Raw genomic sequence first — 22569 nt, 5'->3', positions numbered from 1 at the left:
GGTTGTTGGCAACCGCTCTACGAGAACTGACGGCTCCCAGTTCCGGTAACACGCACCCCTCCCCCAAATTTCCCCTCCCCCCTACCTTTCATCTCAGCCCGCTTAGCACATCACCCTCATTCCTGAAGAAGGGCTTATGCACGAAACATCAATTCTCCTGCTCCTCGGATGCTGCCTAGCCTGCTGCGCTTTTCCAGCACCACACTTTTCAACTCAAGCATCAACTGTTTGGTTGCGCGCCGCAAGTTAAATGCTCCATGCAAACTTTTTCAATATGTCAAGGCATTTGGTTAAAAAAAAAGTACATGTACTTTATCTCAAAATTTGCATATTTCATATACAAAATTGGTCATTAACAAACTAGAAACAAGAATTTTGTTTCTAAGTAGGCTCACCTAAGAAAACGTTCAAATGTCAAGTAAGTTTTATTTTAAAAAAGGGAGACATTAAAAGTCTTGCTATCGCTCATTTAGCACAACATCTGTTGTTCAGAAACATTTAAGTTAATTATAAATGAAGTAATAGCAGAGCATTTAGAAATACAAACTATGATCAAGCAGAATTAGCACGACTTGATGGTGGGGCAATTATGCCTGAGAAATTTACAACATGGAAACAGACCCTTTGATCCAACTTGTCCATGTCAACCAGATATCCCAACCCAATCAGTCCCATTTACCAGCACTTGGCCCATATCCCTCTAAATCCTTCCTATTCATATACCCACCCAGATACCTTTTAAATGTCGCAATTGTACCAGCCTTCACCACTTCCACTGGCAGCTCATCCAAACACACACCAGCCTATGCATGAGAAAGTTGCCCCTTTTAAATCTTTCCCCTCTCAAGGTAAACCCATGCCCTCTCGTTCTGAACTCTCCCAACCCATGGAAAAGACCTTGTTTGTTTACCCTATCCATGCTAATCATGATTTTATAAGCCTTGATAGAGGTCACCCCTCAGCCCCCGACGCTCCAGGGAAAACAGCCCCAGCTTATTCAGCCTCTCCCTTTAGCTCAAATCCTCCAACCCGAATAAAATTCTTGTAAATCTTTTCTAAACCCTTTCAAGTTTCACAACATCCTTCCTCTAGTAGGGAGACCAAATTGGCATGCAATATTCCAAAAGTGGTCTAACCAATGTCCAGTCGCAACATGACCTCCCAACTCTTATACTTCGTGCTCTGACCAAATAAAGTAAACATACTAAATGCCTTCTTCATCTGAGGATTTTCAGAAGACATTTGATAAGGGACCACACATTAGGCCATTAATAAGAGGCCACTGATGTTGGAGGGAGTATATTAGCATTAATAGAGGATTGGCTAACTCAAAACCAAGTAGGGATAAAGTGGACATTTTCAGGATGGCAACTAAAATAGTACCACAGGGATCAGTGCTTACGATAGATCAATTACTTACATTAAAAAAAATTAATGATTTGAATTAAGAAAATGAATGTACTATAATCATGTTTGTGGTGGAGAGTGAGGGTTTTTGTGAAGTAATTAAGGATTAAGGATTGTGGGGAGAAGGCAGGAGAATGGAGTTGAGAAACATATCGGCCATAATTGAATGGTGGAGTGGAATCAATGGGCCGAATTCTGTTCCTCTACCTGTTGGACGTAAAAACCAGTTTGGAAAGCCAGTTGTGAGGATTTATAAAAGATCCCTGAAGAGATATACAGACAGCTTAAGTAAGTGGACGAAATGAATATGATTATGCAGTGATAGAATGAGATTATGCACTTTGGCAACAAGAGAGGAAATGATTATTTAAATGGAGGAAGACTGCAAAAAACTATGGACAGAGGGATTGAAATCCTTGTTCATGAATTGTAAAACCAGCAACCAGGTTCAGCAGCTGATATGGACAAGTGAGTGGAATTTTGGCCTATATTTCAAAGGGAATGGAGTACACAGGAACATGAATTATCTGAATTTCAGATTATCTGAACAAGATCGCAAGGTCCCAATGCTTAGGTAAACTGTTATCTGACATTTGATTGTTTCTCTATAAAATTGGGGAGGCTTTGCTAAAAACTATACAAACATTGGTCAGCTGGAATTCTGTGAATAGTTTTGAGACACATCTTAAGTAAATGTATACCGGCATTACAGAAGGTTCGCAAGACAACCAGACATGGAAGCTCCATCTTATATGAAGTGGTTGAGTAGGTTGGGCCTTTCATATATTAGAACATAGAAGGAGGAGCAACATTACTGAAACATACAAGATTCTTAGAATTGTTGGTCATTTTAACAGTGTCCTACTCAGATACTCACATATCTATCTTTGGCATGTTGCAGTGTTCCAGTAAATCACAGTACCAAGCAGAGGATCAACATCTCATCTTCAGACTAGGCACTTTACATCCTTCTGGATGTAATGTTGAGCTCAGTACCTTCAAACTGTGAGCCATTTCTTCTTTTATCTTTTAGCTTGTTGCATTCTGTTATCACGTCCTCTTTCACCTCCCCCCCTCCCCTCCCCAGCACCCAGGGGGCCTGTCTCTTCTTGCAAATTTGGCTGGAAATATTGTCACATTCCCATCACTTAACCAATACTATCAACATCTTTTCTCCACAAGCAGCCTACATTCACTGCCCCAGCATCCACCTCACCCAGACCGACAGCATAAATGCTGACCTCTCCACACTTGACTGCAGCTCTGATGAAGAGTCATTTAGACTCAAAATGTTAGCTTGCTCTCTCTCCATGAAGTTAAAAATCATAACATTAGGTTATAGTCCAACAGGTTCATTTGGAAGCACTAGCTTTCGATCATCGCTCTGAAAGCTAGTGCTTTCAAAGAAAGCTGTTGGTCCTTAACCAGTTATTGTGTGATTTCTAACTTTGTAACTCCAGTCCAACACCGGCACCTCCAAATGTCTCTCCATGAATGCTGTCTGACCTGCTGTGATCGCCAGCACTAGTTGTTTTCGATTCCAATTCCAGCATCTACAGTGTTAGAAACAAGTTTAATAAAATTTAGACGAGACCATCAAAACTGGAAACAAGACAATTTAATGAACATTCAAACTAGTAGACAGTTATACTTTTGAGCTGCATGAGGTCATCTCTACCGACTCTGACATTACCCAATCTTTCTTATTGTATTCTACCACTACCCAGCTGCGCTCCGCCCTTATTGCCCCCTTTTCTCCAAGTTGACAACCTTTCCCTCTAAGTGCTGACATAAGGCTAAACTTGTATCTTGATGTTCTTTTACTTTGCTTGTAACATCTTCCATTTTTCATAGGTACATTCCATTCCTGAACATACGTTATGACAATGTATCTTTTCTTGCCTAGTTTATGCGTTTCAGCTATCTCAGCTATTTTGCTGAGGCTAAATTATTTAAAACATGATGAAAGAAATTATTTGCTTTAATAATTCTGCACTAAAGTTAGTATTCAATTATCCACAATTATACATTAAAGATAAAGATACATTTCCCTAATGCTTGCCTAGCTGATATTTTTCCCTGTACTCCTTTTCTGCACATACACACTTACTTTTCTATATCTGCAAAAACAACACACTTCCCCATTTCTTACATGCAGTAATTCACTCCTACGAATTTTTAGAGGATTTGACAAGGTAGATACAATGAGGCTGTTTTCTCTTGTGGGAGAGTGCAGCACCAGAGGGCATAATCGCAGAAGGGGTTGCACATTTCAGACAAAAGTGAAAAGGAATTTCTTATCTGACGATAGTGGATCTGTGAAATTCTTTACCACAGTGGGCTGTGGAGGCTGGGCTCAGCTGAGAATAACAGCATTTTAATCAGTAAGCATTATTGGGAAAAGCAGGAACGTGGATTTGAAGAATACCAGAATAACCATGATCTCAACTGAGTGGCAGAGTGACTCTATAGACTGAATGGCCTGCTGCTCCCATAACTTATGGTCTTATAATTCAAACACAACTGGCAAAAATATTACGACTTCGCTTTTAGCCGGTCAACTACACAACTAAACTGAGTTGTGGAAAAAATAAACGTTCAACATCAAACTTTACAAACATCAATTGAGTGAACTCCAAATGACAAAACAGAAACAGCACACCCAGCTGAAGTGAAATTCTTTACGATAGGCGAACGTCAGCCTTCTAGTAAATTAAACAGGATAGTCCAATTATAGAGAGAATAAATCTAATCCAGTATGAAAGAACACTTTCGGGAAGTTGTACATCAGAATATAGGGGCGGCACTAATCAATCCTTGTGCGCTTATTTAAAGCATTTGAACTGTCCTCGGCGCATTATGAAGCTCAACCAACATTTTTCAACCAACAGTGTCAAGATACTTGCAACTCAACGTCGCACTTACTGAAAGAGCACACCGTGCTGAAAAACATTTTGCGCAAAAAACATCTGCAAATCGTGGACAATTTGTACAGCTGTTCCGGTCACACCATTCAGTCGCTTAAAAGCTCCAATTCTACTATTAAGACCTCATCCTCGAACAACTTCGTGGAGTCACCTTGTTTGAGGAAAAAACGATGTGCATCATACCGAAACGATTACAGCGCCCACCATCGTGGATGATCTTTCCGGACCACTGAATCTGCTCGCGGGGTATTGGGTCTGGGGGGAGGGTTAAACACGCACTCAACGGTTTGGAACGCTCGCCAATTCAAGCAGCGCTGAACATTCCATTTTGCCGGACAAAATTCCCATTTAAGGGAATAGAATGACTGACGTCACCCACACAGGGCATCAGGGATGGGGCGGGAGTTGACGGTGGAGAACAACAGTCTTCAACCGAACAGAAAGTCGGAAGTGGGAAGGGGCGGGAGGAAAAGCACCTGATTGATGGCTCGAGCGACCAATCAGTGGGTGCGAAACTCGACTGCGGCGATCGAGTGGTGATGCCATGTCGATTCACAAAGGGCGGGGCGGCGTGTGTGGATGGTGAAGGGAGAAAGGGGCGGGGAAGGAAAGGCGTTTACTCTGGAGACTTTCGAGGAGAAAGGGCTATTCGCGAGTGTTTGTGTACTGTGGGACGGAAAGTGGAGTTTTATTTGATAATCGTTCCTTTTTTTGCACGATCATATTCCTTTCTTTCATCTGTTTTACCTTGAATTTGAAAGCCAATTGTCAGTCGAGTTGCAACAATGCCTGTGTTTCACACGAAAACGATAGAAAGTATCCTGGAGCCAGTGGCTCAACAAATTTCTCATCTTGTGATTATGCATGAAGAGGGTGAAGTCGATGGGAAAGCAATACCTGACCTTACCGGTCCCGTTGCTGCAGTACAGGCAGCTGTCAGCAATCTGGTCAGGGTAGGTACTTTTTAATGTGCTTTGTTAAACCCCTAGGGGCGATTAATATACAGTAGATATGACTTTTCCCTAATTAGAAAGTCGTAAGATTAACAAAATGACTTTTTTTTCAATCCAAGTTGGAGAGAGGGAGAGAAATGTTTAATTTACAGGGTTAATGGAGTTCTTGCATGATGTAGTTAGTCGAGTCAGCGTGACAGTTTTTTTCGGTTGCAGTAGGTTTATTTGTTGCCCAAATAAGCCCACGTTATCAAATATGCATTGCACGTAAACAACTTGAGATTAATTTTGTTGCCCATCGTTGATATTCTTCCTCCAAGTTTGAGCTACAAAAACTCTTCAGTTGGGTGTGTGCTTTTTGAATGGCATCGTTATACTTCAAGATAGTTTCAATGGGTCTGCCACCTAGCTGAGGTTGGGTGTTGCAACTTTTTTCCGTCGGGCGACCTCTTATACATGTTTAATAGTTTCATGTTTAATTGTTTAAACCAAACCCAATGAGAGTTTCGAAAGGCTTTGCTTTCCTCCTTCCCATCAGTTGAGTTTACCCCGTGGGAACAAATTTCTTGTACTGACTATTGCCAGTTTTTTCAGTTTGGAACTGATTTAGGAAAATCTCAACTTAAGTTTTCAAAATATACACAGTTAAAGCTTCCCTTTTTACCACGTGTGAAAACTAAGTTGGTTTGAGGTTTGGGGCAGGCTGATTTTTGTGACGACAGGAAGATGACATTGTCACACGTAACTGAACTGGTCTTGTATGGAATTTTACGCCACAAATTGTGACATTGCTTGGAGAATTGTAATGTGTTTGATATCTTTTTTGAATAGGAAATGGAGTAGTACTTTATTATGTGTCTTCAACTAGGCTGACACTTTTCAGTTCAAAAGTATAACTTTTGGGCATTGACAAACAGGATGTTTTGATAAGACACCATCTTCTTCACGTGTCTCTGATGAATTGACTAATGTGCAAACTGCATTTTCATTGGAATATAGCCATTTTTAGCCAAAAATGAGCAAGTGTGGAAGAAAAAAGATTTGCTTTCCTGTACCATTCTTAATTAGTTCTGTTTTACTAATATTTGAAGGTATCTTTCTTTATCAAAGATGATTAAAAGTACTACAAAGGAGCATTCTGAAACAAAATCAAAGACAAAGCCGGCAGAAGAGACAGTTCAGAGGATAGTAAAAGACTTATTCAATGGAACAGCAACAACCTACATGAAAGGTGCTAGATAAGTATAGTAAAACCTTCCAAGGCCCTGCACTGGAACATTATAAAGCAAATATGTGTTACAATAAGCATGTTAGATGACATCAGCATAGACAACCCAATAGACAGATTTTAAGGAGGTCCGAAAAGAGGAAAGAGAGGCTGAGATGTAGGGATGAAATTCCCGAGCTTGGGTTCTCAGCAATTGAAAACATGCCCCCTGTTTTGGAGTCCTCGTTATTGATAGGAAAGTGCTAAAATTGAGACGTTCAATAGAACTTTTCCACACATCAGTTTGTTCTGAGTAAATCAATTAACATTTATAGTCTCAAGGTCTTTCTCTTAAATTCCTTGAAAACATTGCCACTGAGTCATGGAGCATGGAAGCAGATTCTTAAGTTCAACCAATCCATCGAGTCAGAGTTGTACAGCGTGGAAAGGGACCCTTCAGTCCAACTCACCAATGCCAACCAGATATCCTAAATTAATGTAGTCCCACTTGCTAGCATTTGGCTTATGTCCCTCTGAACCATTCGTATTCATATACTCATGCAGATGTCTTTCAAATGTTGTAATTGTACCAGCCTCCTTCACCTCTAGCAGTTCATTCCATATACACACCACCCTATGCATGAAAATGTTATCTTAGGTTCCATCTGTATCTTTCCCTTCTCAGCTTAAACCTGTGCCCTCTAGTTTGGACTCCCTTTTGTGGTTTAGTATTTGTCACGTATTTTAAGCCCACATTGAAGGGTTTGGATTCAAGATGAAGGTCAAGGAGAAGGCAAAGTGGAGAACGACTTAAATTTGAGCTCCTTTATAACACTATTTATTCTGTGTAAAGACTAAATTCTGTCACACATGCTATCTTGAGATATATTAGATTCCAGTCTTACTGTTAGAATCTGACCATAATCCCAAACTGAACTAGCCCTACCTGCCTGTGCTTAGCACATATCCCTTCGGATATTTTTTTATTCATGTACATATTTAAATGTCTTTTAAATGTTGCGAATGTACCCGTATCCACATTCCACACATCAACCACGCTGTGTTTAAAAATAATGTTGCTTCCATTTTTTTCAAATCTTTGTCCTGTCACCTTAAAAATATGCCCCAGTTTTGAAATCTTCCACCATCGGGAAAAGACACTTGCCATTCACCTTATCTATACCCCTCATGATTTTATAAACCTCTAAGGTAACCTCTCTAATGTTAAAAGATTAAATTGTTCTATCTCTCTGGACATGAATGCAATGTTAAAGGGTTACACTTCTTCAGAAGCTGAACGTTCTGGAAATGGATGGGGGTGACGTTCATGCAGGAATGTGGATGACTCCCACTTCATTTGTCAGCCATTTCCTATTACCATCCTGCTTTATCTAATTAAACTCTTTATTTAGTCCCTTCCATTCAGAAATGCTTTCATAGCCATCCCCCAGACAATCAAATTCGTTTGCATGATCGTTCACCCGATACTGAAGTGTATCGGACCTATATTGCCTGGGGAAATAGCGGAGCCAGAACTCGTTTGCCCCGGAGCTAGGGCATATCACACCTACGTTGAATTGGGCAGTCACTGAGTCAGGAAATCATTTGCATAATGATTTCCCAGGATTAGAGCTTTTACGTTTACATGATGTCTGAGGATGACCTCCCCTTACCAATGTACCTGGGGTAACTTGGTTGGGGGTGTGGGGGTGGAGAGGTAGTGGCCAGACTACCTGTATGCATTACCAACTGACCTGTATATAGGGATGTGTTTCCTTTGTTTGGGACCTCTTTTGACTCAACTTTGCACACCTGTGAAGCGTGTTAAAGGGGGTCACCTTGCTTGTACAGGTTTTAATAAACTTTAACTATTTGCAGAAGTTGGTGTGTGCGAATTGCATCTCATGAATGAAACCTCCTGGAAAATAACCTAACATCTCAACCACCTACACTGCAGTGAAAAACATCCCAGCCTATCCAGCCTCTCCTTATGACTCAAATCCTCTATTCCTCGCAACATCCTGGTAAATCTCTTCTGCCTAATAATAATCTTCTCATAACAGGAGTCCAGAACTGGATACAGTACTCCAGAAGAGCTTGGTTTTGTTATAGAAGTAGATTAGAATGTGGAAAATATGCTTGCCTTTCTTTCCGCCAATGAAAAGACAGAGCAAGCTATTCACTGATACCAAACTGGGGAAAACTGGTGCATGAGTGACACTAAATTAAGAATACATCTGGAAACGTGAACCTTGAAAATCTAAAATTCAACACTCGTTACAAATCAATAACGGGAACATACTCAAATTTGCAGGATATCAACAGTGGCGTCCCATAAGAATCCATGTTAGGGCCTCAGTTATTCATATTTATTAACAACTTGGATAGTAGCTTAGGAAGTCATATATCCCAATTTGCAGCTCACAAAAAGTTAGATGACATTATAGATAGCATACAATTTAGAAAGGCATTAGATGAGATTACATATAGTATGGAAACAGGCCCTTCAGCCCAACATGTCCACACTGACCATCTGAAGAGTAACCCACCCAGACCCATTCCCTTACCCTACACTTACCCATGACTAACACACCTAACACTATGGGCAATTTAGCATTGCCAATTCACCTGACCTGCACATCTTTGGACTGTGGGAGGAAACAGAGCATCTGGAAGAAACCTATGTAGACGCAGCAAACAGACAATTGACAATGGTCATATGGTTGCCATGAGAGTTCACTGTTTTATTCACTGCAGATTTTAATTGTCCCCAGTACCTTAACCTGGGGTTCTGGATTACGCGTCCAGTGACATTGTCACTCTGCCACTGTTTCCCCTGAATGCTAATTGTGAAATGCTTTTGAATATTCTGAGATACTATCATAATGAAAGCTTGTTCTACATTCCTTCCTTTGCTCACCTTTCCAATGAATTTATCCTCTTGCTGTTTTGGTATGTTTTGTACACTACCAAGTTTACAATTGTTGTCCCAGTTCTCCCCCTTCCTGTCAGTCATAGCAAAGTGCTCAGATGCAGTACAGTTTTACCTCCTCCATCTTTATTCTGGGCCCTGGAGGGAGAGAGAACAATTGTCCATGTGCACAGATACCTGAGTTCACTGTTTTATCTGGAACAGCAGTTTGTCAATGAATTATATAGTCATTTTACAGGGAGGAGCATCCAGACCAGGCAACATACATATTAATTGGGTGACCGCTACAATCAGTGAGCGTCAGTCGTAAAGATTAAGCTATTTGCTGTTACACAATGAATAACTGACTTCACATAATGAATACTTTTCACCTTGTTAAACTGACCTCACATTTTGAATGCTACCTAATCTTGTTAAATGGCTCGACATTATGACTGCTTTTCCACCTTGTTAACCATTACCCTTGCCTCCAGCATCCTATTGTTAACTGTAAGTTCTTATCTGATCTGAGTCATGCTCTGCTGAGCCTCTTTTTCACAAAATTCAGAGCTTATCTCTCTCTCTCTGCCTGCTTATATCCTATATACATTCTTAAAGTTGGTTTCTGTATCTCTTAGCTCATACATGTACTTGGTTGCAGGACAGTATTTCCTCTACTTGCTTAATGCAACTGACATGTCTCTTGTTCTTTGCCTCACACCCACACTCCTATTTCCTCCTGGTGTCTTCTGTGTTGTTCTGTTTTAGTTTTGTTTGCATGGAAGTTGTTGAATTGTCTAAAGGTCCAAATGAGCTACTTATTTGGGAATTCCTCAATCTATTTGTACAATGCTCAAAAGAAATGGCCGTATGTTAAGCTTGATATTCTGTCAAAGTCCATGATGCCTGATTCTTCCTAAGCAGTTGCTTAATTGAAGCCTGCATTTCATAATGGTTTACTGAATTGATGTTTACTGAAATGATGCCTACATTTTATAGTGGTCAGATTTTGTCAAATATCCAAAGTAACAAGATCAGTTTCCTGATTGGGTGCTATTTCGGAAAGCAAGTTTGCAACTCCTGATTTTCCTCATGTTAATTTGAATGGAAAAATTGATGGTTGCATGTTTTTTGCTTCGTGAGGAGTGTTATGTGCTGGTGCTGCTCTCTGACACTCCAAATTACTTTTTTTTTTCTAATAAATAGATACCCTGAAGAAATTTTGATGTTCTGTGTTGGTAAATTCTTTGGTCACCTTTATTGTTCCTGTAATTCTAACATTATGTCATTCATTTTGGGGTGGGTGGGGAAATGACAAGAAACTTGGTGTTAACTAATGTATTTTTGGGTATGGGTTTGGTATTTCATTTGATCTTAGGGGAAAAACATTACTGTAAAAGTTAGCATAAAAAATTTTAACATCAGAAATTGTTTTGGAGCATTAATAATTTGAAGCTTATTATAATATTGGAATTTTGATGTAAAAAGCAAATGCTTAGGTAATGAGGTCAAATGTCTTGTTTATGTTGCAGAAAGCAGTTTGTAGAAGTGAGTACTGGGAAGAGGCAGGTCTATTGTGAATTCTCTTGGAGTGCTATCCATTTAAATTGAATGTTCTTGATCTCTAAAATGATTGTTCAACTCACATGATTACTATTAGGTTTGTGATTGTAGTTGAATACAACAGAATATCATTCCCAAGACTGGATTCTGGTTTTTGCATAGAAAATGTTGAAATAAAAATTACATTTCTTAAATTAGGATGCATAGTAAATTTAAAATTTATTGTCTTTAAATAATTAGACCTTTTAACATGGCCACACTATTTTGCAGCAAAAAACAGATTGGTTGCCAACAAACTTATTACAGCCACTTCCTAGTTCATGGCACTTTCTTGACCAACTAAAGTGTACATACCTTGTATAAAATTTTAAATCATTTAGTAGTACAGAAATTGAATTTTGCTGAGAAACTATTGTCAAAGCTTTTCATCTTGTGTTCATCAGGACAATTTGAAAGAATAGTAAATTAAGGGGAAAACTGGCATTTATCCTGTCTTAGATGAGAGTGATGATTGGGATACAAGTGGACTGGCGGACAGTTGTTGCCCTGGTGAGTGATTCAGTTAATAGGGATGGGTTGGGTAAATTCATTGAAGTGTTGAATCAGTCATGATTGTATTAAATGGTGGTACGGGGGAGGTGGTGGTGAAGTGGTAATTCTTCTATAATGCGATGGTTGCATTCTTGTGTACCCCCACGTTCTAGAAAAATCGTGTTTTAGAAACAGCACTTAAAATGTTGGCAATGTAATCATGTTTCAGCCAACCCATCCTAAAAGTTTGCGGTTTAGAGACAGTGTCCTCAATTTGTAAATTGTGTTGCAGTGAATTTGTGTTAATGAAACATGCGTTGCAGACAAATGACCTGTAATATAATTGCCTAGCAATCTACAACCCCATACCAACTTTGAGAATGTGGGTTCAAATCCAGCAGATAATGAAATTAAAAGTCAAAAAGAATCTTGAATGATGGCGCAGGGTCCATGGACAGAATGGGCCTCCTTCTGTTCCTATGATATTTCAATGCCAGGCTTTGATTAAATTTTAAGCCAGGCTGCAACAAAGGTTTTTTTTAGCATTGCTTTGAAAGAAAAAATTGTCTCTCAAATGCCAGTTTAAATGTCCTGGAATCCTGTGCAATAAAGGCCGATTTATTCAATCAGCATGGATTACTGGTCCGGGTTATATGGTCATTTAGCATTAAAGATTTTGCACGAACACTACTTTGAGAAATCATTTTAATTACCAATCTTTGTGTGTTTTCATTTCTTGTCAGTGCTGATAATGTACAGCCTATTGTTCACTGCTGTATAACTTGTATTGTCTATAAGACCTCATCACTAGATCATTGGGGGCCAGACATGAGAGGTGTGTGTTGGGACCCGGGGGGGGGGGACACTTTCTAACTTAGTTGGTTAAAAATCTCAACACCAGCCAACAGGTTTATTTGGAAGTAATAGCTTTCAGAGCACTGCTTCTTCAGGTGATTTTTAACTTTGTCCACCTGTGTCCAACACCGACCCCTCCACATCATAACTTAGTTAGATCATATAGGCCTAGTACTTTGACTAACAATTGCAAACTTAAAAGACAAAAGAACGAACACCTCCTAATTATGTAAGTAGACCGGATAGGTGCTCTAAATCCCATCAGAAGTAGAAGCCAGCATTTAACACATTAATTGAGCTCCTGTCTCCCAGGACAGGAGCCCTTCAAACCTTTGTGTACTAGAGATAAAAATGTAATACCATAGTAATGAAATTTTAATGAATGTAATAACTGTGTGTAAAGGGGCTCTTGTATAAACTGTATTTCAGGATTCTATTGTCTCCTTGAACTTGTGTTGTTATTACTGAATAAAGGGGCTATTTTCACCACTCACCGGTTTCAACTGTTATTTGAATACAATCCCATTGATATTCGGGACTTTTAGTTTGTGATTTAACCAAACAGCCATGTTTATTTTGTGCAAGGCCAGAGATGTAAATAATTTTTTTTCCCATTTGGGCCACTTAGCAGCACCATGAAACAACTTTTGATTTTGTGTTACTCGATGTAGAACTAAACACTGCCAATTTCCATATGACACTGTGGATCAACATTTGAGCATAACAAAGGGTACATCAACTTTTTGTTGTCTATGATTTGTTAACCCTGTGATAATGGACTCCTTGTCACAAGAATTTGAGTGAGACCACCAAAATCAAGATAGCTCAAGACTTTCTAGCCTGGACATGTAAGACTCTGTTATTGATTATATTTCAACTCTCGTCTTCATGGTGAAAGGCCACTCAGACCCTTGGTATCGCCATTCTTCTGGCTTGGAAATAGTATTGAAACCTCGAATTTAGTGGAATGAATATGAATATTACTTATTTGCACATTGAATTTAATATTGTGCAAATAATGTATAGTGATGCTGAAAATAGCTTAATGTGGCATATATTCATAGAACTCTTTGGGCAAATGTATAAAATTACTCCTCCTTCAGTCATCTAAAACTTGTTGATAGATCTTGTAGACCTCAGGTTTTGTTCATTCTTGTGAAAAGGCTTGGCTAATTACCGTAGTTGTAATTACCAGACTTTGAGAGAGAGACAGTATGTGGACAGAGCATGGAAAGGGATGTGAGCAAATGGTTGGCTGTCAACTATACAAAACTTCATGACATGGGTACACATACAAATTTCCTGTGCCTTGTGAAAGCCTGGAAGTGAGTATTTGGTTTGGGAATGTTTGTATGTTGCTAAAACATCACTTTACATTCTTGTACTTTGAATTGTGGAAAATGTGTACTTAAGTTAAAAGATACATAGTGATTAAGACCATGCACAAATTGGGAGTATGAACTCGTCATTAGTTCATTATTCTTTTCCTTCCAAGTCTTCATAAGGTTACTCTTGATCTATGGTCAAGTTTGCGATGATATTTGCACTTTTCCATGTAAAATTATTGTTTGAAAACTGCAAGTTGGTTATTTGATTACTTTTAGAGTCATAAAGATGTGCAGCATGGAAACAGACCCTTCAGTCCAAATTGTCCATGCTGACCAGATATCCTAACTTAATCTCGTCCCTTCTGTTAGCACTTGGCCCATATCTCTCTCAACTCTTCCTATTCATGTCCCCATTCTTTTAAATGTTGTAATTTACTAGAAAGTCTTGAGCTATCTTGAGTCTCCACCATTTCATCCGGCAGCTCATTCCATTCACACATCCCCCTTTATGTGAATAAATTACCCCTTCGGTCTCTTTTCAATCAATCCCGTCTCACCCAAACCTCTGACCTCTAGTTCTGAATTCCCTCTCCCCAGGGAAAAGACCTTTGTGTATTTATCCTATCCATGTCCTTGTGATTTCATAAAGCTCTATAAGGTCACCCCTCAGCCTCTCCTGTAGGGAAAACAGCCCCAGCCTATTCAGCCTCTTATTCAATCTCAAACTTAGCTAAGATGAAAATGCTGCTAATGGCACAACACATCAGCATGAAGTTAAAGCGACTAGGTCGATTTTTGCTCTTCTGTTACATTTTTTTTTTGCTAAGCTGTCAAGATAATTCCTTTGGAAAAACAGATTGCTGCTAATTGCTTCCTGAGTAGAGAGCAGTTAGGGAAATCTATTTATGAGAAGTTATAGGCTCATTTTCAAGTGCAATTTATGAATACATCCGGGTAATGCGTTTACATTGCCAATCTGATCTCCATTGTCCAGTTAGGATTCAGTAAACATTGTTCCTTTATTGATGACACTCTGGTTTCTAAGTTTTCAAACTCTTTTCTCAACTAAGCAGATTACAGAATTTAAATCTGTTAGTACTTGATTTTTCATCTCCATTTTTATCAATTTTTGGTTTGAAGCTTTTAACTGTGAGCTGAGAGCTGAAAGGCGACCTTTGGATTGTGAAAATCTGCTTTTTTTTTCAAAAACAAACACACAATCTTATTTGTTTTTGAGGCCAGGCATGAAAGTCAAACTCTATAGACTCTTCAACTCCAGAGTGGCTGCAAGTTTAACCAGATAGCAGATGTTTGGCCATTAACAAGGTCACTGGGAACTGGCTTCAGCAAGTCTGGGAGAGAACATGGTAAACAGAGGGGCTGTAGATTTTGGAACTGTTTTGCAATTGAGAATTTCTGAGAGGAGTTTGGCTCTTGATGTAAAAGCACAAAGACTTTAAAACTACTGAAAGTTGAGAGAATAGAAAATAATTTTAATTGAATATTCGTAATCGTAAATTGGAAAAGGGGGCATTGATTTTTCTGAGGATGTTGATCAATCTGGCCAATCTGTGTTTGTCTGTCTTGTGTGAGAATGGAGATTTAAACCCTAGACATGAATTAGATGACTTTATTGTTTAACTTTAATCTGTTAAAGTTGCAGTATTTTAGTAAATTAAGTCTTTTGTTTAAGTTGTAAACCTGGTATCTAGTATCAATTATTCACAAAGGCAACGGCTGGTTCGTCAAAAAGACTGGTTAGGAACCATTGGCGTCAATTTTCAGTGTCTTTGAGTGTTTATTATGTTGAGAATACAAAGGTAAGGAGACTGATTTGATTTGATTTGACTGTCTCTGTGTCATAACAAATTATGTAAAATGTGACTTAACAGGGTGCTGCCTCCTTCATTGATCCATTATAAAATTTGATAAGTTGGACGGTTCTAACTGGATACACTCTGATTTACTCCTGGCTGCCTTTTTTAATATGAAATGCAGTGATTCAAAAGAAACTCTTTCAGCATTTAATAGAAATTGCAACTAACGATTAGTCTTGATTCTAAATTCATGACAAATTTTGCTCGAAGTATTCAGAAACTTAAACTCTTGGCAATTCCTTTTTGGCATTTGGTTGATAAAAGGGAGTTCTCAACCACAATATATTGATTGTTACCACTGCATGCCAATCTTTTAAAGCCATCATACTTGCGTAAGCAGTTGTGCCGCACCCAGCTATTAGAGGGTTGATATGGTTGGTTTTGAAATGGTATTATTAATCCCAATTATTCATCCCCCCATCCCCCCCCCCCCCCCGCATGTGAATCACTTCAAATGTTTCGAGGAAGTCTGGACAGTGCAGCATTTGATATGTATAGCCTTCAAATAAATGTTATTTGGTAAATAATTGTCTGTGCTTAGCTTGTTAGCATGGAGCAGAGAGGAAAAGCTGCTATAGTATAACTCAAGATAGAGCACTTGAAAAGATTCAAGAAATGAAGAGTTTGGATAATGTTGAGGGCACTGCGTGTATGGGATACATATTATGTCCTTTGCTCACAATGGAGTCTCAATAGAGAATCATATTGGCATCCATGCCACTGGACCAAGGCCTTATTCAGACAAATGGTGGCTGGTGTACGACGGTCATCCCATGTTGAAAGAATGCATACACTGGTAACTTCCACCCTTCAAAACAAAGTTCGGAACCTGGAACTTGAGAACCACTCATAGAAGACCAACAGTGACAGAACAGAATAGCATGCTGCTAATGACTGGGGACTCCAACATTACTAGCCGAAGTAAGACCCAGAAGGGATGGGAAGACCAACTCCATGAACAAGATGGTGATTAGATTTTCTTTTGGAAGAGTAAATTGGAAGAACCATGTCCCCTCAAAGCAGTTGGCTTTTGCATTAAAAACAAACTAGCTGAACATCTCGGAGGTTCCTTCAGTGAGGCAAAGAAGCACCTCAACCCTTCAGCTCACTCTCTTGCCCAGAATGAGTTCACTTTTAGTCCTTTGTGTGTGCACCCTAATATTGGACTCTATAGACAAGTCTAAAGAGAAATTTTGTGCCAGCCTCCAAGTTCTGACCATAAGTTAGAGTGTGACAAGGTGATCCTCCTTGGTGACTTCAATACCAGAGTTGGAAATTTTTATTATTTACAAGCTAAGTATCATAAACTGGCAAGTGGGTTTACTTAGCTAAAGAACTGGTGACATGACAAATTCTAGACATTATTTATGTGGTTTTACACAATCGAGGAAAGCTTTGGAATGAATTTGCATCTCTGGTAGAGAACAGGCAAAGAGAGACAAATTAGGCTCTGCCTGTCTCTGTCACATCAGTGAAATCAAAACACAAAAATCTCAGAAGATTCAAGGCAGAGAAGTAGAGGTTGGCGATATGGCCTTCAGCAAGACATCGGACAAGATGCTGCATGATAGACGGATTTTAGCAAGGTTAAATCACATGGAATCCATGGGGAGAGAGCCAACTGGATACAAAATTAGCTTCAAGGTACGAGACAGAGTAGTGGTAGAGAGTTGTTCTTTTGGATTGGAGGCCTTTGTCCAGCAGTGTGCTGGAAGGATTGGTACTGTGTGCACTGCTTTTTCTCATTGATATAAATGGATTTTAATGTGAATATAGGAGTAAGTTTGCAGAATACATGAAAATAGGAGGTGCAGTGGACAGCAAAGAAGGTTAACTCAGGCTACAACAGGACACTGATCAGATGGACCAAAAAGTGGCACATGGAGTTTAATTAAGATGATAAATTAATTGAAGAAGCAAGTCAGGGCTGAATTTGTACACTTTATGATAAGGTCCTGGGGAGTGTTGCTGGGGAGTGTTGCTGAACAAAGGGACCAAGGGGGTGCAAGTGTATAGTTATCGTGTCAGATGTACAGCAAGGAAACAGACCCTTTGGTCCAACTTGTCCATGCCAACCAGATATCCTAACCAAATCTAGACCTATTTGCCAGCACTTGGCCATGTCCCTCTGAAGCCTTCCTATTCGTATACCCATCCAGATGCTTTTTAATGTTGTAATTGTACTAGCCTCTACCACTTCCTCTGGCAGCTCATTCCATATGTACACCACCCTCCGTGTGAAAAAGTTGCCCCTTCGAACCTTAAATCTTTGCCCTCTCACCTAAACCTATGCCCTCTAGTGGTGAGCCCTGCAGTGTCGGAGGCTGACAGGTGACCCATCAGGGGCATGGACAGGATAAATAGACAGTCTTTTCCCTGGGGTGGGGGAGTCCAGAAGTAGAGAAGCAGCTAAGAAGACACAACAAGCAGGAAAATGCATTTATGAATGGAAAACAAGACCAAGATGGTGCAGGCTTGAGTGATATTTAGCTTGTGGTTCCTTGAAAGTTGATAGATAAAGCTAGGCCTATACCTGTAGGGGACACTGGATGCCTCCTAGCAGAGTGCTTTAGGGAACATCTCTGGGACACCCACACCAATCAACTACACTGTCCTGTGGCCCAACATTTCAACTCCCCCTCCCACTCTGCCGAGGACATGGAGGTCCTGGGCCTCCTTCGCCATCGCTCCATCACCACCAGACACCTGGAGGAAGAATGCCTCATCTTCCACCTCGGAACACTTCAACCCCAGGGCATCAATATGGACTTCAACAGTTTCCTTATTTCCCTTTCCCTCACCTCACCCAGTCCTACCTGCCTATCATCTTTTCCACCTATCCACTCTACCCTCCTCCCTGATCTATCACCTTCATCCCCTCCCCCACTCACCTATTGTACTCTATGCTACTTTCTCCCCACCCTCCTCATTTATCTCTCCACCCTTCAGGCACTCTGCCTGTATTCCTGATGAAGGGCTTTTGCCCGAAACGTCAATTTTATTGCTCCTTGGATGCTGCCTGAACTGCTGTGCCTTTCCGGCACCAATAATCCAGAATCTGGTTTCCAGCATCTGCAGTCATTGTTTTTACCCTATACCTGTAGTATGGAAACTTGGATCTATTGTTCACAAAACCATTAGCTGTTAGGAACTGCTATGCAATGTAAGGTGAACTTTGAACTCTAAGGGGAAAACCAGTTGGAAGCTAAAGGAATGAATGCAGGATTCCTCAATACAAACCTTGCTGCAATTTGAGTTCTGCCGAGAGTCAACTTGGTTGCAAGTTGAAACCAAAGATTTTTTTAAAGTCTTTTTTTAAGTCTGTGTGCAAGAATCACTTGGAGGCCTTTACTGGAGTCTTGAAACCCAGTGTCTTGAGATTTTCAAAGAAAATTGGAGAATTGTCTAGTTGAAACATAATGGAAGGCTCACCATTAAATCATCAGTTGACAAGGTGCTACATAACTGACTGAACCAGGAAGTTAGAATCCAGCGGTCTGGGGGTAGTGTATTAGTTTGGATGGTAGATTGGCTGACTGCTAGAAAGCAGAGTCGTGATAGATGGGTCCTTCTCTGGGTGGGCTGCTGCAGGGTTCAATTCTTGTACCTCAATCATTTACAGTCTATATAACTGTAAATAATCTCTGCAGGGACAGAGTGTAACACAGCAAAATTTGCAAATGATTCTAAAATAGCTATAAAAGCAGGCTGTGATGAGGACATAGAGTTCACAGTTCGATATTGATAGGCTAGGAAAATCGGCCAGAATCTGCCAGATGAAGGTAAGTGTAGATAAGTGCAAGGTTGTCCAATTTGATCAGAAAAATACAAGACAAACATTTAGATAACTGGGAAGTAGATTCAAGGTGAGCCAGTGCAGAGGGATATGGGTGTCCTTGTGCATAATCTCCAAGTGAGTACACAGGTGCAGCACACAAAGGCAAATGATCCGAGCATTTATTGCAAAACGACTGGATTAAAAAAGCAAATGAGTCTTGGTTGGGGTATTGTGTCCAGTTTTGGTCACTTTACTTGAGCAGAGATGTGGTGGCACTGGAGGCAGTTCAGGGGAGGTTCACAAGGTTGATTCCAGGAATGAAAGTGTGTCATATGCTGATTGATAAGGTAGACATCAAACAGATTGTCCCACAAGGGAAACATCTCAAAAGACCATGGAATATAGAGTGAGAAGAGGTAGGTACAAAACTGAGATGAAGAGAAACTACTTCATGCAGAGAGTTCTGTATCTGTGGAACTCACTGCCCCAGAGTGCAGTGGAGGCAGAATTAAGTAATAGATTAAAGAAAGATATAGATGTGTTTCTGATGAAAAATAGCATAAACTGCTGAGGGGAGCAGGCAGGAAAGGGGACTTGAGACCAGAATATGATCATAGTGAATGCAGAGTGGGCTCACGAGGCTGAATTGCCTATTCCTGCTCTTGATTCTTGTGTTCCTACGTAAATCTTGTATCTTGGAGAATAACTGAAACATTGAAGAGAAATTGAAGTTGACTGTGAAGAATTGTGACATACACCTTTTATTCCAGGAAAAATTAGTTAACCTTCCAAATTTTCGAAGGTAAATGAGTTCTTTGGCAAGTGAAAGGGTAATTACAATGTAGGACTATGAAAGTGTACAACTATATAAGCCACAGTGCCATGTTTCTTTGGAAGTGTATTCCGTTTTTAATAGTTGACCGACAAGGTGTGTAACTTGGTGGCCTATTGTTTTTTTGTTGGTTTTTGGAATTTCTTTATATATTAGTGACTGTCCCAGAGGATTGTTACAATGTTTTCACCTTTTTAAATAAGGTGATTAGCTCCATCTATCATTGTTCTTCATTTTAAAACAAAATGAAAATACAGGAACACCTAAGTGAATTCAAAAAGTTGTTCCAGAATTTTGCTTATGAAGGGATGTGATGGTACGAGAAATGTCTGCTCAGGATACCCAGTAGAAACAAGATTATAACATGCTGTTCTTGTTTTGCATACATGTAGAGCTCGTTCATCTCCGTCAACTGATTAGATCACAACCCTGCAGATAGTGAAGTGGCTTGTCTGCATGCAACAAGATCCAGATAGCATTTCAGTTGTAAACTGATAAGTGGCAAATAACATATACACTCTGCAAGTGTCAGGAAAGGATCCGCTCCATAAAGTGAGAATCTCGTTATTTTGCTGTGACATATGACAAAAGCATCACTTCTTCCTTCCTGCATGCTGTCCATCAACATCCTGTGGTTTGGTGAGTGGGTGACTTTAAGTTTAAAACCCATGTACCTCCATCAACATCCATGAGTGTTAATTGGTTTGACCTAGCCTTGGACAATCAAAAGTGGTAGGGTAGTTAAATCCTCAACCATGACTGTGGAACCGATTTAAGTATTAAGTTTTGCATGGACAAGAAAACCTGCTCTTCATATCCTTCCACTTTGTTTTCAGCTGTTCAATGCTGCTTGGAAAGCACTTCGAGTAGCAAGGTGATAGAATGTACTTTGGTTTTGGAGCTTCATCATCAACTTCACTGGACCAACTGTTTCAGTTCTGTTGCGATAAATGCAGACCAGCTCAAAGGCTGGCAATTCTGCAACATGTAACTCGGCAGCTGACTTCCAAAGTCTAACCCATCATCAAGGCATGCATCAGGACTATGGTGGAATTGACTACATTTGCCTCAGTGAATGCAGCTACAACTGAGCTCAGCTAAATCCAAAACACAGTAGTCCACTTGATTCGTGTTACCATCTTCAGCATCCTAGAGATGTCCAGCATGGAAACAGATGCTTCAATCTAACTCATCCATGCCGACCTGATATCCTAACTTAGTCTAGTCTTATTTGCCAGCCCTTGGCCCATATCCCTCTACACCTTTGGTATTCATATACCCATCCAGATGCCTTTTTAAATGTTATAATTGTACCAGCCTCCTCCTCTTCCTCTGGCAGCTCATTGCGCACACGCACACACCGCCCTCTGGATGAAGAAGTTGCCCCTTAGGTCACTTTAAAAATTTTCCCCTCTCGCCCTAAACCCATGCCCTCCAGTTCTGGACCCTCTCCCCACCCCAGAGGAAAACCCTTGTCTATTTGTCCTATCCATGCACCTCATGGTTTTATTAATGTCTATAGGGTCACCACTTGTTTAAATATTTATTTGAGATGGCTCAGGGAATCCCTGATGGACTCGACCTATAGCTCCTCTTGATTCGTTCTGGAGATCATACTCTGTGATAGTCTGGAATATAAAATTCTTACAATTTAGTTTAAATTATTACCTTTAATGCTTGTGGTAAATAAACGTTACACTATATCATAGCTCAAGCCTGGCTTGTAGGTATCTAAGGTTCCAAAACCATTAGCAGAGGAGCAGTGCCAGCTCTTATGCCGAAGAGCTCTCTCAGGCTATTCCCTTTATTGCTGCAAACAAACTGTCTTTATACAGAATTTGGAAATAAAATTACAAAAATGCCACATGTCCTTAATCAGATAAGCAGCAATAAAATGGCAAAAGCAGAGGAAGAGAAACTCATTGACATGTCGAGTACGCTTAACTAAGTAAACTACGTGCACATCAAAGTGGGAAACCTTGATCCAGCCAGGGCAAATGGTCAATTTGTATTGGGTAGTACATCATAGTGAGACACTAATCTAACTATGTGGAAAAAGCTCATGGCATCACCTCGCTCAGCGAACCTGTCCAGTATCATTATCCTACAAAATAGCTTTTTCTTTTAAAATGATCTTAGATTCCCAAAATACAAATTAAATTCATAACATTCACGAATCTCACTCCCGGGAACAACACACCAACATTCAATCCATGACAAACCAATCAAATAAGATCGTAGAGTTAACTTTTCACCAACTCCTGATCGCGCTCTTGTGCGCTCTTGCGCACTCTTGCTGTATGCCTTGAACCCTTCAGACAGTGAATGTAATTTACAAAGGAATGCTCTCGCTCTCTCACTCACTCGCGCAAACATTCTCCAACTTGCTTACTATGTCAG

At 40.0% G+C, this 22569-nt stretch overlaps 1 protein-coding gene and 1 long non-coding RNA gene across 4 annotated transcripts in view; one reads left to right on the top strand and one right to left on the bottom strand.

Moving 5' to 3' along the window:
* LOC122541856 overlaps positions 1-4851 on the bottom strand; it is a 59429-nt gene extending 54578 nt beyond the window's left edge. For all 3 annotated transcript variants that reach the window (XR_006309690.1, XR_006309691.1, XR_006309692.1), the window contains exons 1-2: positions 4333-4851; positions 2914-2960 (exon numbers count right to left, since the gene is read on the bottom strand). This is a non-coding gene — a long non-coding RNA (uncharacterized LOC122541856). The remainder of the gene's footprint in view (positions 1-2913; positions 2961-4332) is intronic.
* Positions 4852-4932: 81 nt separating this feature from the next.
* The window catches only part of vcla (vinculin a), a 117924-nt gene continuing 100287 nt past the window's right edge, over positions 4933-22569 (top strand). The window contains exon 1 of the mRNA XM_043678615.1: positions 4933-5287. Coding sequence (XP_043534550.1) covers positions 5120-5287 — 168 coding nt within the window. The 5' untranslated portion in view covers positions 4933-5119. The remainder of the gene's footprint in view (positions 5288-22569) is intronic.

Source organism: Chiloscyllium plagiosum, chromosome 38 (assembly GCF_004010195.1).
Source record: "Chiloscyllium plagiosum isolate BGI_BamShark_2017 chromosome 38, ASM401019v2, whole genome shotgun sequence".
Taxonomy (NCBI): domain Eukaryota; kingdom Metazoa; phylum Chordata; class Chondrichthyes; order Orectolobiformes; family Hemiscylliidae; genus Chiloscyllium; species Chiloscyllium plagiosum.
Note: the sequence above shows the minus strand (reverse complement) of the source record. Positions and strands in the feature narration are given on the sequence as shown.